Below are 12,754 nucleotides of genomic sequence, written 5' to 3'. Positions count from 1 at the left end.
GTGAGTTCAAGTCTTGAGTTGGGCTCCACACTGGGTGTGAAGCCTACTAAAAAAAAAACAGAGAAAGGTAGAAAAAAAAAAAAAGAAAAGAAAAAAAGAAATTTGCACACGTAGGTGCTTTGCAGGTGTACATGTGTCACTTCCGTATTTTCTGACCCCAGACTATGTTAAGACTTCTTGCCAAGTATTTTCCAAAACTCCTTTATAATCCAACCCCACTCCTGAGAATGCTTGTCCAGCTCCCGACCTTGCCAGACTGGCAGCTCCAGGAGGGCAGGGACACTTTTACCTTGATCCTGCTCCTATTTCTAGTGCCTGGCACACGGTAGGTGCTCGTATTTGTTAAATCAATGACTAGCAATCTAATACCTACTAGATATCCAGGTGATATATGGTGTCCAGAAAACTGCTACCTTGAACAAAGGAAGAGAGGATAAGATTTTTAGCAACAAGGCATACATGGCAGACTCCCGCTGAGACTGAAAGCAGTCACAAAGGCCACTTGGTAATTAGGAAAATACCTTTATTATCTCTGAAATCTTCCAATATTCAATGTAAAAACCATGATAGTGGCTTGTTCACAACTTCACAGATTATAGAAAAATGACTTTCTACCTTCTTTACAGAGATCTACCCCTCAAATCAGATGGGGCTCCATGATGGCTGAAACAGGGCAGGAAGGAAGGACAGAGAACGCAGCAAGGAGATCTGCAGCTCCCTGAGCAGCCAGAGGCTTCCTCCCCACTTTTAAAGCCCAGGTTGGGTCCCGACGACCTGTGAGCCCTCCAAGGGAGGCTCAGTCCATGCACACTGGCGGCAGACTGAGGCAGGCCCGTGTCCTGAGGTCCTGCAGCGTGGCACTTGTGGCTGGGAGGCCACAATCAAGGCAGCTTCGTGAGAACAAGAACAGGTGGCAGGCCTGCAACTCAAATCCCTTTCTCTAACACATGGCCAGGAAAGAGACTATGGGCACTGACCAAAGAGTGCTCTCGAAATCTTCTCCTTTTACTCAGCTCCCAAAGATGAATTTGTCAAAGAGCTACTTAAAAAAGCAAAACAAAACAGAAAACAAACATGTGTTTCCATTTCAACTACAATCAGCAGTTGGTAATTTTTAGAAAAAGACTTGAGTTGCTGTTAAATTTGTCTTTTTTATCAGGTCTCTGGCTCCTTCCTTGCTCGTCCATGGTTGGAGCAGGGGGGTTACAGCTGTAGCAGAAGGCTGTTTGTTGATCTGAGAAAACTGTGAAAAGGTTTTGCACTCACATACAAAGGCTGATGGAATTCAAAACGATCCCACCAATTTTTATGAGAAACATGACTGTTCCTCTTGGGTGTCTCAGGTCAAAACAAGGCAACCGCCTAGTGATTTATAGTCCCCACTACACATATTCTGCCTTCCAGAAGGCATTAGAGAAAGGGCCAACGTCTGCCAGGAGTGACTGTAAACACCCCACTGACAGCTTGGACACTGTGTTTTTAAATGCAGCAGGACTTTTTCCTTTGGCCCTGGCAGAAAAACCAACTCCCTAGGACTGTTTAGGAAGGAGCAGACAGGAGGACTCCCCTGAAGCCCCAGAGCGAGAGATTCGTGGTCCCCACTGAGCGGAGTGTGGCTCAGAGCATCATCAAAGGCAATCAATACATTTATGGCATATGAAAATTGTCCTGTAGTCCCCAACTGGCCCCCAGACTCCACCTGGTTGGACGCGGCGCATGGGAGGTACAGAACAGGTTGTCATAAGGCACATGGTCAAGGTGGCCCCCACACCAGAGAGATTATCTCTTTGCACGATTCCAGAAGTGTTGGAAAGCTGAGGAGTTGATGGCACTCACAATGAGCAGCAGCAGCAGATACAGGGATATCATGACCGTAAACCAATGGCTGGAAAACCAGGACAGCTGGCTTGAAGCCCTGCTTAAGGGGGGGAAAAAGTGATGTTGGCAAGAAGAGAAAAACATTTTTTTTTTAAGTGTATGCAACAACTTCTGGCTCAAAGATGATGAAATGATGAATCTCATCCTCTGGGTGAGCCATGAAACAAAGCTTCGTGCATGCTCCTTCGCTCAAAAAAATCTGGGGCTATTTGCCCTGGCACCGACACATCTTTCACCAGAACATCTTCTAAATGTACAAAGACAGCTATGCAATGAGCTCATCCTGATCTTCTCTTTCATAGCTCCTCTGGTGCCTTTTGTGACCCATCTTTTCTTAGGCAAGACTTTGGTATCTAGAAGAATGACTGTGCTCAGGGTGTCTGCCCAGATGGCAGCAGGTGGCAGGTAATTTAGCAGAAATCTTTTCACTTTTAGACATGTACAGATATCAGTCCGAGCTGGGGAAATCCTCTCTGGCCTACTGGGAGATGATCTAAACCGTCCAAGTGTGTACTGAAGAGACACTCCAGGGAGAAGTGGGAAAGGAATGGAATTTTCAAGTAGAAAAAGCCAGATGACTTTAAACCAGAGGATAATGTTCCTCAGACTCAGGAACCCTATGCAAATCTCTCCAATGTGGGGGATGGAGTGAGGATTTTACTGGTTTATGAAATCTTGAAGCATGGAAACACTGGTGTATACAGCCAGGAGTGGGGAGGATTACAAGTGACCCCCTTAGCTGCTCATCTGCTGCTCGTCCCCATCAGAAGCTCTGCCAGAGACCCCAACAATGTGACAGGATCTCAAAGTGACCCTCGATCCCGGGGAACCCTGCCACCCACCATCACACTGCTGAGATGGGATGTGGAATCCACCACGGTTCTGAGGAGCTGACAGGTCTTGTCTGCTGTTGAGTCCAACACCCTCATCTTGGACATAAAGATGAAGCATCTCAGGTCCAGAGAGCAGCAGTCACCGCAGGAAGTGACCAAGCAGAGTGGCACATATTCCCAGTCAGCACCCAGGCACCACCCTGCCTCTTGGCTTAACCTAAATCAGTGCATTTCCGACTACAATCAGGAGCCTGGGTGGCTAAGGGGCCTCATGGTCTAGAGCAGCCAATTTGGCTTCGTTCGGTCCCTCATGTTATTTGTATTTACAAATCTCTCTGTCTTCTTCACTAGAACACACTCCTCTCAGGGCCAGGACCACATCTTATTCCACCTGTCTTCCTCACCCCTCACCGTGTGCAGCACAGTGTTTTATATATTTTACACATAGCTGAGGTCTAAGGCTGGGGGCAAGGGATGCTGATAACTAGGGACACAATACTCTCAGCATTTAGATGTTCTCCTGGACCTCTAGCAGGGCCCGTCCTCCTTACCTCTTGGGCTGCTTCTGTGAGTACACCAGCAGGTACTTCACTCGCAGGAGCTGGTTATTGGTGACCACAAAGTACTTTGGAGGGATGTCTCCACCTTCACTATGTTTGATTCTTGCTCTCCTGCGATCTATCTCCTTAGAATCTGAATAAGGAGAATAAAGTACAACTTCACCGGGGGGAAATACAATAATAAAAAAAGCAAATTACAAATAGAAGTAAGTCAAGCCTCCTGGTCATGAGGGTGGGGAAGCCCCAGCAGGGTGAGGAATGGCCTCAGCTGTATATGTGCTGTATGTGAAGCAGCACTAAAATACAGGAGAGTCTGACAAGCTGGACGAGGGGAAAAAGGAACAGGAAGATAAAAGGGAGACAAGGGGGGGAAAACCTGCATTGGACAAGCAGAGGGAAGAAGCGGACTGATGACCATAACAAAAAAATTATCTGGGCCTAGGTACAGGGCTTGACCCAAAACAAGTCTCTTAGGCATTTTAAATTAATCATTCCGGATTTTTGAGCTTCTTAGAACTCTTATGTTCCACCCTTTGTACCAAGATTTGTTTAAAAAACAAAACAAAACAAAAAAACCCTAAAACTTTCCTTTTAATAATATGATGAAGCTTTGTAAAAACAAACAAACAAAGCCAAAGCTGTGTGCAACAGTAGACTCTTCAAGGTTTTGTTTTGATGTTGATGTCACAGTTTGCTAACTTCCTAAGAATTATAAATGCAAATATTCATGCTGCCTGGTGTGGAAGGGTAGTGTCAGACATGGGCCATTCCTCAGGATTCCAGTTGTTTTACATTAGAGGCCAGGAACAGACAGTTTCCTCAATTCTCCTTTTCTCAGTGGAACCAACAGGCCAGTTCTGGAGACTAGAATAACAGTTCTGCTACTCTTCTGCCTTTGCGGGCAAAACAGCAGGGTGCACAAGGCACAGACTCTAAGAGACATATCGGAGGAGTGGACTGAGCTCTAGCGAGTCATCCACTCCCCCAGAGAGTCCAGGATTTACTCTCTGTGGCCTCAGTTGCCTCTCACATCCTCTGGGGGCTCAGGACATACCAGAGTAGCCTGGAGGACAGGGTCTGGATCCACGTCTTTAGCTTCAGTTTAGTGAATACCTACTGAAATGTCAAGTAGGTTTCAGGCTCTCTGCAGGTATCAGGTGCCCAAGAGTGACTAAAACTCACTTTCCGCCTTCAAGGAGCCCACACTCTGGCCTCACACGCTCCCTTTTATCCGTCAAATCTCACTTCCTCCTGGGGCACCTGGGTGGCTCAGTTGGTTAAGTGTCTGACTTTAGCTCAGGTCATGATCTTGCCGTTCGTGGGTTCCAGCCCTGTGTCAGGCTCTGTGCTGACAGCTCAGAGCCTAGAGCCTGCTTCAGATTCTGTGTCTCCCTCTCTCTCTGCCCTTCCCCCCTGTCTCTCAAAAATAAATAAACATTAAAAAAAATCTTACCTCTCCCCAAAGTTTCCCCTGAGTACTTGGACCTACTATGTTTGATTGCACCTTCCTGTGAGCTGCCCTTGTGGACCTCATCAGCCTCCTCACATGGCACTCTGTGCCCACCACCTTGTAGTAAGTGCTCAATCCCCAAGGAGACTGTTCACTCCTTGAAGGCAAGCCCCTGTCCCACATTGCTTTGGACCCAGCCCATCCCTCTGCATGCAATGGGTGCTCCACCCAATAGATGGGTCAACGACAAGAGCCTACACACTCAGAGGCCTGCAGCCTAGGTCCAGGCCAAGTCCTCACTCACCCTTCTTCTTCATTTGGCACTTGACATCTGGATGATCAATGACTTCACACACAGCCACACAGCTGAGGATGGGGCCAAGGAGGCTGCGCTGCCATCCAAGGCCATGGGGGCTATAAATGAGGGCCAGGCTCAAGTCACTGGTGAGGTAGGTCCCTTCCCCAAACAAGGATGTCTGGAATGGCAGAGGTCAACAGAAAAGAAACAAGGCTGGGTGAATGTAAAATTGGCACAGCAAGCTGACACAGGTCATTCTTCAACAGAGTTGTAAATACAAAATTCTCAAGCCTCTTTATCCCCAGTAAAAGGCATATAATATCAAATTATTCTATGACATCATCACAGAGTTATTAGTAAACCCATTCCTATCTGATGACAGTTTAACTAACTGTGGATGTGCCCACCTAGCCTAGAAAACTAGCAGTTCCTATGGTCAAGGTTGAGTGAGAAAAACATAGGTATAAGAGTCCAAACAGACCTGAGTTTGAATCCTGACTATACCTCCAACAAGCTGGCAAGTTACATAAACTCTCTCGGTCTCAGTTTCTACATCTGTAAAATGGTGATGTTAGTATCTCCTCTATGAGGTTGAGGATGATTCAATGAGATAATGTACATAAAGCATTGAGCAGGACACCTGACACATCGGAGGGGTGGGCGTTTATATTATAATGTATTAGCAATTCCTGTTACGTGAATGCATTTAGCATGGTTACACCAATGGCCTTGCGGAAGCAAAGTCACACACTTATGCACAGTGAGGGGGATCACACCTGAGGATGGAAGTAATCTAAGTCGCTACTTGAAAAAGAAATGAAACTCTCAGACAAGACACTGTAACCAAATAGGGCAGGCCTATGTTAGGGACATGGTAAGTTTTACTCTGTGTTGGTGTCAACCAAGGAGATGTCCAAAATCTAGGAGGCAGGTCCCTAGTGGTAGGTGCTAACTTGATGTCCTCCATGAAGGAGCATGTCAGATGAGAGGGAATGATATCAGGAGACATACCTACAAGTTGAGACTACAGCAGGCAGAGCAGACACATCTTTTGCCCACGGTAGACCATGGCCAAGGGTCTATAATCAACCATGATGGCCAGCATAAAAATATCAATCATGGCACTCATTCATACTGACTCAGAATCCTTCTCAACACAACATTTCAGGTAGCTGTTATCAATGGATGGAATTTGAAATTCAACTTGAAATTCAATTGCTATCTTTTGGCTGCAGTATTAGGATCTGTTAAGTGAACTCAAACTGCTCTCTGAACAGCCTATGCTTGGGAACTGAGAAATGTCCTATTCAGTGGCACCGGGCTTCTACAATTCTAAGCTGGTTAGGTGAAGCTTAGGGGAAATGAAACAAGCCTTTGCTTTACCTTTGGGAAGCCCCTTGCCAAGTTAGGCAGTGTCCCCATGTCTCAAAAGCTGACACAGACCTTCTCCAAGGACCCTGGGTGTTGTCTGATCTGACTCTACACCCATTCTAAGCTATAGCTGCCATATATACACAGACTAGACTCCATAGACTCAAGAGCCTTGAGCGAGACTGCTGTAAGCAGAGGCGCACCAGAGTGGGAAAGCTGGGGTATCTGTACCAAGAAAACAATCTCACAGCTTCAACTGGCAAGTAGGCTCCCTCAAGCAAGCCCCTCACTGAAAACCCAGACAGAAGCAGCCAAAAGAGCATCCGCTTTACCAAAGGACTCCGACAAGATGTCTCTAAGCAGCAAACTCCCTGGACACTGAAGAGAAGGTCTGGTGTAATCTTCAGGCAACTCCTCCAAGGCCAGTTATGCTGTGAAGCAGAGACCCCCCCAGATTCCAGTAGCCTGGCCATAATAATAGGCCGAGAGCCAGTATAAACAGGCCTGTCATCGTACAAAAAACCCAACTGCACACTAATCAGCTACAGCAGTGTTGGAAGTCTCTCTAGCCTCAGGGCTGCATCAGCCACAACGGAGCCCATGGCCATGGAGCCAACCCCTCAGACGAGGCAGATGTTGGCATGACTAGGGAAAGGCTGCAGCCCTGCCACTAGCCTAGATTCCCTCTCCATCCACCTATAAAAGCAGTCATTGCTTTCTTAGAGTCTAGTAACGGGAAGAACCCTTTGCATATATGAACTATTTGAATCCTCTCAGCACACGAGACTGTGGGTGATAACGTCCTATTTTACAGATGAGGACACTGAGGCTCAGAGAGGTTAAGTAATTTCCCAGGACACAGAGTGGCTAAGGTGGTCTTTCTGGCTCCTAAATGTACTTGTCTTCCTATACCTTACTAAGAGCCAAAATAAATGCCAGCAGAGAAGGGTGAGTGACACTGTTTTGACTCCAAAAAAAAGGGAGGAAAGGACCTCTCCTTGGAGCATCCCTCAATATTTCTAAGGACTGATTCTGTTGGACTGTCCCCTAGGCAAGTGCTTCTCAAACTTCAGACAAATCACCTGGTGAGCTTGTTAAAGTCATCTCTGATCAGGTGGTCTGGGGTCTGCCTGAGATGTGTATGTCCAACAAGCTCTTGGGTGATGTGGCGCAGCTGGGCGAGGGACCATGCTGAACAGGGAGGGTTGGCGACATACTGGGATTACCTGGCTTTTATTTATTTTCTTCATGTTTATTTATTTATTTTGAGAGACAGAGCACGAGAAAGGGAAGGGCATAGAGGGAAAGAGAATCCCAAGCAGGGTCCATGCTGTCAGCACAGAACATGATGAAGGGCTTGATCTCATGAGCTGTGAGATCATGACCTGAGCTGAAATCAAGAGCTGGATGCTTCACTGCCTGAGCCACAGGTGCCCCGTGGGATCCCCTGGCTTTTAAAGCATACTGTTATCTGGGCCCCACACCAGAGATTCTGACTGAATTCTTCTGGGATACAGCCAAGCATTGGGATTTTTAAAAGCTTCCCAAGTGATTCTAAATGGGCAGCCAAGGTTGGGAACCATCTTTAAATCCATAGTTCTTAAACTGTAATCAGTACAGGAATCACACAGAGATCTTGTTAAAATGCAGGTTCTAATTCAGAAGGTCTAGGGTGGGCTCAAGATTCTGCATTTTCACAGGCTCCCAGGTGCTGGTCTGCAGACCACACCTGAGTGTGGCCTCAGTGAACCTATCCCCCCCAGCCTCCCCCAGGCAACTCCCCAGGGTTCTGACCCTCATGTCATTAGGCTTAGGCCCCACCTTGTTCAGGTGGCAATGCAGCCCATTGTGGATGATGGAATGGAAGTTTTCGAGGCGACTCCCGTGGAAGGCGTAGATTAGGTCTCGTTCTCCTTTGGTCTCATAAAATTTGGCGTTCGCTGGGTTGGAGTACTCAATTTCAAACAGGAAGTCCGGCACGGGGACAGGCGTGTGAGGGGCACCGGTCAGCTTTTGGATCTTTTCGAACTTGAAAACATGTAGGAAGTCGCAATTTTATTGGGGAAGCTGTTAAGTTGTGCTGCCAAAATGGCCTCCTAAAGCTTTGGGCTTAATTCCTTTGGGGTCTGCTCATGAGAACTAGTTTCATGAGAATAAAGACAACAATTTATAAATAAGCTTAGAGCTTCTAGTTCAAGATTACTTTCCTATCATAATGTTTTTCCCCACACTAGGCCAAGAAGCACAAACTGCTCCTTTGAACTAGACACCACCCCTAGTTTTCATAACACTGTCACATCCCTTTCCTGCACTCTGTCTTTACAATAGTCTCAGGAGGTAGAAAGGTGTGATCAGTTGCAAAAATGGCCACAACCTTTCCACTCATCCTTGTCTATCACCCCTCTGTAATGTGAGTCTGCAGGTAGAATTCCCGGACTCCATCAAGATGTGGCACCTCTGTGCCACCTTGAATCTGGGCTTGGCCATGTGACTTGCTTTGACCAATGGGACCCTGGCAAATATATAGCAAACAGACTTTGAAAGGGCTCGCCCTTAACCATCTGCTGCTGGGAACGCTTCACTGCCATGTGAATGAGCCCTGCTAGCCTTCAGGAGGGTGACAGTCTCGCAGAGGAGGGCCCCAACCACAGCAGCCACCCCAGCGGAAGATACCAACTGAAGACTGAGACACTAGATCATCCTGCCCCACCCAGAAGAACAATCCAACTCACTCACAGAATCATGAGAAACAATCAAGGTTGTTTTAATCAAGGTTTTTGGAAAGATTTGTCATGCCACAAAACCTATTGATACAGAAGAGTGAGCTCTTCCTAAAAGGCAATAATCCTTTTCAAGGCAGAGATGACATCTTTTCAGTGATTTCTAAACAGTAAGTCATAGACCAAAGCCAATCTGTGGCAAAGTTTTCTCTGGGTTGTGTTTAAATGAGAAAAATAAGGACAATGTAACAGATACATTTATACTGCTGTAAGGTTGCCATCCTTTCTTTGGAAGAATTGTCCTTTTTTTGAGAACATCCTCCTTTTTTATATTAAAACATCCTTTTATAAAGTGATGATACATGGCAGCCTCACGTCCTTACTTGGACATGATAAAAGGCTGAAAACCCTCACTCCATATGGCGCCAACACTCCATATTTTAATGGAACTTAACTGGTCCATAATGAAAAGTGAAGGAGTCACACTGCCTTATCTACTTTACCTACAGCAGCCAACATCTAGCAGGTGCTTAATACCCACATGAAGAATGAATAAATCTAAATTTAGCAGATGACAAAAGTGAAACCCAGGGATCATCTAGCAGTTAGCAACCCAGCCTGGACTTGAATAGGGATCTCCTGACTCCCACTGTGGGGCTCTGTGTGTTATTTACCATTTACCAACAGAGATGGACATCCCTAGACACCAGAATCCAAGGTACCAAATTCTATGCCACTTAAAGAGGATTTCTGTCTTGAGCAGGAGCTTGTAAAATTAAATGTTCTTAAAATAAAATTAAGTAAAGACCAGTACAGATAAACCCCTGCTGCTGCTCAGAGAAAAGAGCACCAGATCAGGGATCTGCCTTCCTACACTCAGGTCCCTGCCATCCCAGCCTGTCCCTGGGAGATCCTGGCCAGGCAAGGGAAACCGAATTACAGAATGTCTGATCTGTGCCAGAAACTGTACTGGGGGTGGCATACATTCTATCATAGCTCCCTTCTGAGTTAGCTATTAATATTCACAATTTATAAATAGGGAAAAGGAGACTCAATAATGGATGGAAGTGGGATTTGATCCCAGAGCCTAAAGTTTTCCATTACTTCTGGTTCTGCCTCTCTGTTTCCTAACAACTGGATGAGGCCAATGTTTCTTAAGGTGTGGTCAAGGGTGCACCCTTACTGGATTTACCTGGGGTGCTTGTGATACCCAACATTTACTGAGCCCTTAGCAGAATGCCTTAAGGCATTCTTCTAAATGTGAAAAGTCATTCAATTCTCACAGCTAGTTCCCTGTGGAAGTATACTATTATTGTTCCCATTTTATAGATGAGGAAACTGAGTTAATGAAATGCACCCAGTAACCTGCACCAGGTTCACAGTAAGAGGGGGGAACACAGGTTTGCACTGCCAGTGTGCAAGTTCCTGACACCACTGCAGACACAGAATCAGCATCTCTCAGGGCAAGGTCCAGGAATCTGCATTTTCAACAAGCTTCCCAGGCCATTCTGGTGCACAAGGAGGTCCCAGAGCCCTTTAGCTCTAGGAATGTGCTGTCCTACAGACCAAAGTCTCACCTCTGACTTCCCTGCACTGTGGATTGTCAGGACCTTTGAGGATAAAATCCAGCTCACCAGATCCCTGGCACGTTTGTCTTTGTCTCCGGAGGACTGGAGAAGTTCTTTCAGGTTGGGTAGCTTGCTGGCATCTGCAAGCTGAAGAGAGGAAAAATCTCCATTAGCAAGGATCTGGAACCAAATGATAACTAGGGGGCCCTCTGGTGGTAAAGCATAGAATTGCACTCCTTTCATGTTTCAAGGAATTTAAGAAGAAAGGTACAGGTGTGGATTCCTTTTCCAAATACCAAACTCTAAAAGCTCTGAACCCTGAAACATTGTTTTGTAACTCATTTGCTATAAAACCTGACCTGAGATGATGTGAGGTTCACTAGTCTTTATTTTTAAAATCTTTTTTTAAAGATTTTTTAAAAATCTTTGTTTTAATAGACAGAGTTTATTTATTTTAAATTTTTTTTTCAACGTTTTTTATTTATTTTTGGGACAGAGAGAGACAGAGCATGAACGGGGGAGGGGCAGAGAGAGAGGGAGACACAGAATCGGAAACAGGCTCCAGGCTCCAAGCCATCAGCCCAGAGCCTGACGCGGGGCTCGAACTCACGGACCGCGAGATCGTGACCTGGCTGAAGTCGGACGCTTAACCGACTGCGCCACCCAGGCGCCCCGAGTTTATTTATTTTAATAGACAGAGCGTGAGCATGGAGGGGCAGAGAGAGGACACAGAATCCAAAGCAGGCTCCAGGCTCCAGGCTCTGAGCTGTCAGCACAGAGCCCGATGCAGGACTCGAACCAATGAACCGCAAGATCACGACCTAAGCCGAAGTCGAACACTTAACCTACTGAGCCACCCAGGTGCCCTTAATCTGTACTTATCCCACTTCCTATTTCTATTGATGTGATACATTTTGCTGCAGGAATATCAATGTCTGATTATGGAATACCACCTTGCTGGAGGAGTCACCAAATACATGGTATATACAAGTGTGGATAAAGGGCTATCAAGGCCTCTTCCCTTCAGCATCAGTTAACCTCCCGTCAACCTGTCTCCCGGAGACCAGATGGAAGTAGTATGTCAACTACATACATAACCAGGCAACACTCCTTATGGTAAAAATGACCCAGGATGGTAAACTGGACCTGGACTGGAAGAAACTATGAGTGGGCAATCCACGGCTTTGGGTTTCCCTGAGTGTGGTGACTTTTTGTGAGGACTCTGGCAGCTGTGTCTATGGTGTTCTTACAAGAGAGCTCAGCCCCTGTGGAACACGGAGCTTCATTTAGGTAGGCACTCCCCCACCCCCCTCCTTACACCTCAGCTGTCACTCTCAGGAGGCAAAGACAAGCTCCTGGACCTCTGCGTGGGCTGCTATGGGGACTTAAGCAAGAACAGAATGCCGACGCTGCCCTGCAGCGAGTGTCATTGTGTCCAACAACCGTCCTGTTTAGGCTGGTGCCCCATGTGAACAGAGTCAGGAAGTTTAGTTGTGTGGGTGCAACACATTATTACCTTTGTAAAATTGGGCAGAATCTCAATTGAGAAACACATCTGATGCCAGGATTTCTTATAAGGGACAGGGGACCTGGATTTACAGAAAGCTACAAAGTTCTATGGCTTTTGCTCAGAAATAACAGCTCACTAGGAGCCAAATCTCTCCAGCATGGCATTTAAAACACTACAGACTAATGTTGAGTGAACATAGCTTGGGTTGTACCACCTCCAAGCTTTGCTCATTCAGTTCCCTGGGATGCTCCTTCCTCCACCTCTACTAACCCGGGAACCCCTCTCTCCTCTAAACCCGAAACTCCTCAGTCCCAATAATCCCTCCCCTGTATGGCTAAGACTCCTGGAGGCCGATGACTATCTTGTGTTTTCCTTGTTCTTTCTTTCTTTTTTTTTTTTTAATATTTATTTATTTTTGACAGAGAAAGAGAGAGAGACAGAGCATAAGTGGGGGAGGGGCAGAGAGAGAGAGGGAGACATAGAATCGGAAGCAGGCTCCAGGCTCTGAGCTGTCAGCACAGAGCCTGACATGGGGCTTGAACTCAGAACTGTGAGATCATGACATG

At 46.4% G+C, this 12,754-nt stretch overlaps 1 protein-coding gene and 1 long non-coding RNA gene across 5 annotated transcripts in view; one reads left to right on the top strand and one right to left on the bottom strand.

The window, feature by feature from the left end:
• The window catches only part of LOC115515800, a 63,880-nt gene extending 62,816 nt beyond the window's left edge, over nt 1-1,064 (top strand). Inside the window, exon 3 of the long non-coding RNA XR_004343779.1 lies at nt 627-1,064. This is a non-coding gene — a long non-coding RNA (uncharacterized LOC115515800). The remainder of the gene's footprint in view (nt 1-626) is intronic.
• The window catches only part of PARP16 (poly(ADP-ribose) polymerase family member 16), a 28,759-nt gene that overhangs the window by 5,647 nt on the left and 10,358 nt on the right, over nt 1-12,754 (bottom strand). Inside the window, exons 2-6 of one of the 4 annotated variants that reach the window (XM_030317911.1) lie at nt 10,688-10,825; nt 8,212-8,418; nt 5,026-5,197; nt 3,263-3,404; nt 507-1,918 (exon numbers count right to left, since the gene is read on the bottom strand). In XM_030317911.1, the coding sequence (XP_030173771.1) occupies nt 1,780-1,918; nt 3,263-3,404; nt 5,026-5,197; nt 8,212-8,418; nt 10,688-10,825 (798 nt within the window). In that variant the 3' untranslated portion in view covers nt 507-1,779. Of the gene's footprint in view, nt 1-506; nt 1,919-3,262; nt 3,405-5,025; nt 5,198-8,211; nt 8,419-10,687; nt 10,826-12,754 lie in introns of those variants that run through there. The other 3 variants (XM_030317913.1, XM_030317912.1, XM_032593618.1) reach the window with 3 other exon arrangements.

The sequence above is a fragment of the Lynx canadensis genome, chromosome B3, assembly GCF_007474595.2.
Source record: "Lynx canadensis isolate LIC74 chromosome B3, mLynCan4.pri.v2, whole genome shotgun sequence".
Lineage (NCBI taxonomy): Eukaryota > Metazoa > Chordata > Mammalia > Carnivora > Felidae > Lynx > Lynx canadensis.
This window is presented reverse-complemented; position numbering and strand designations above follow the sequence as displayed.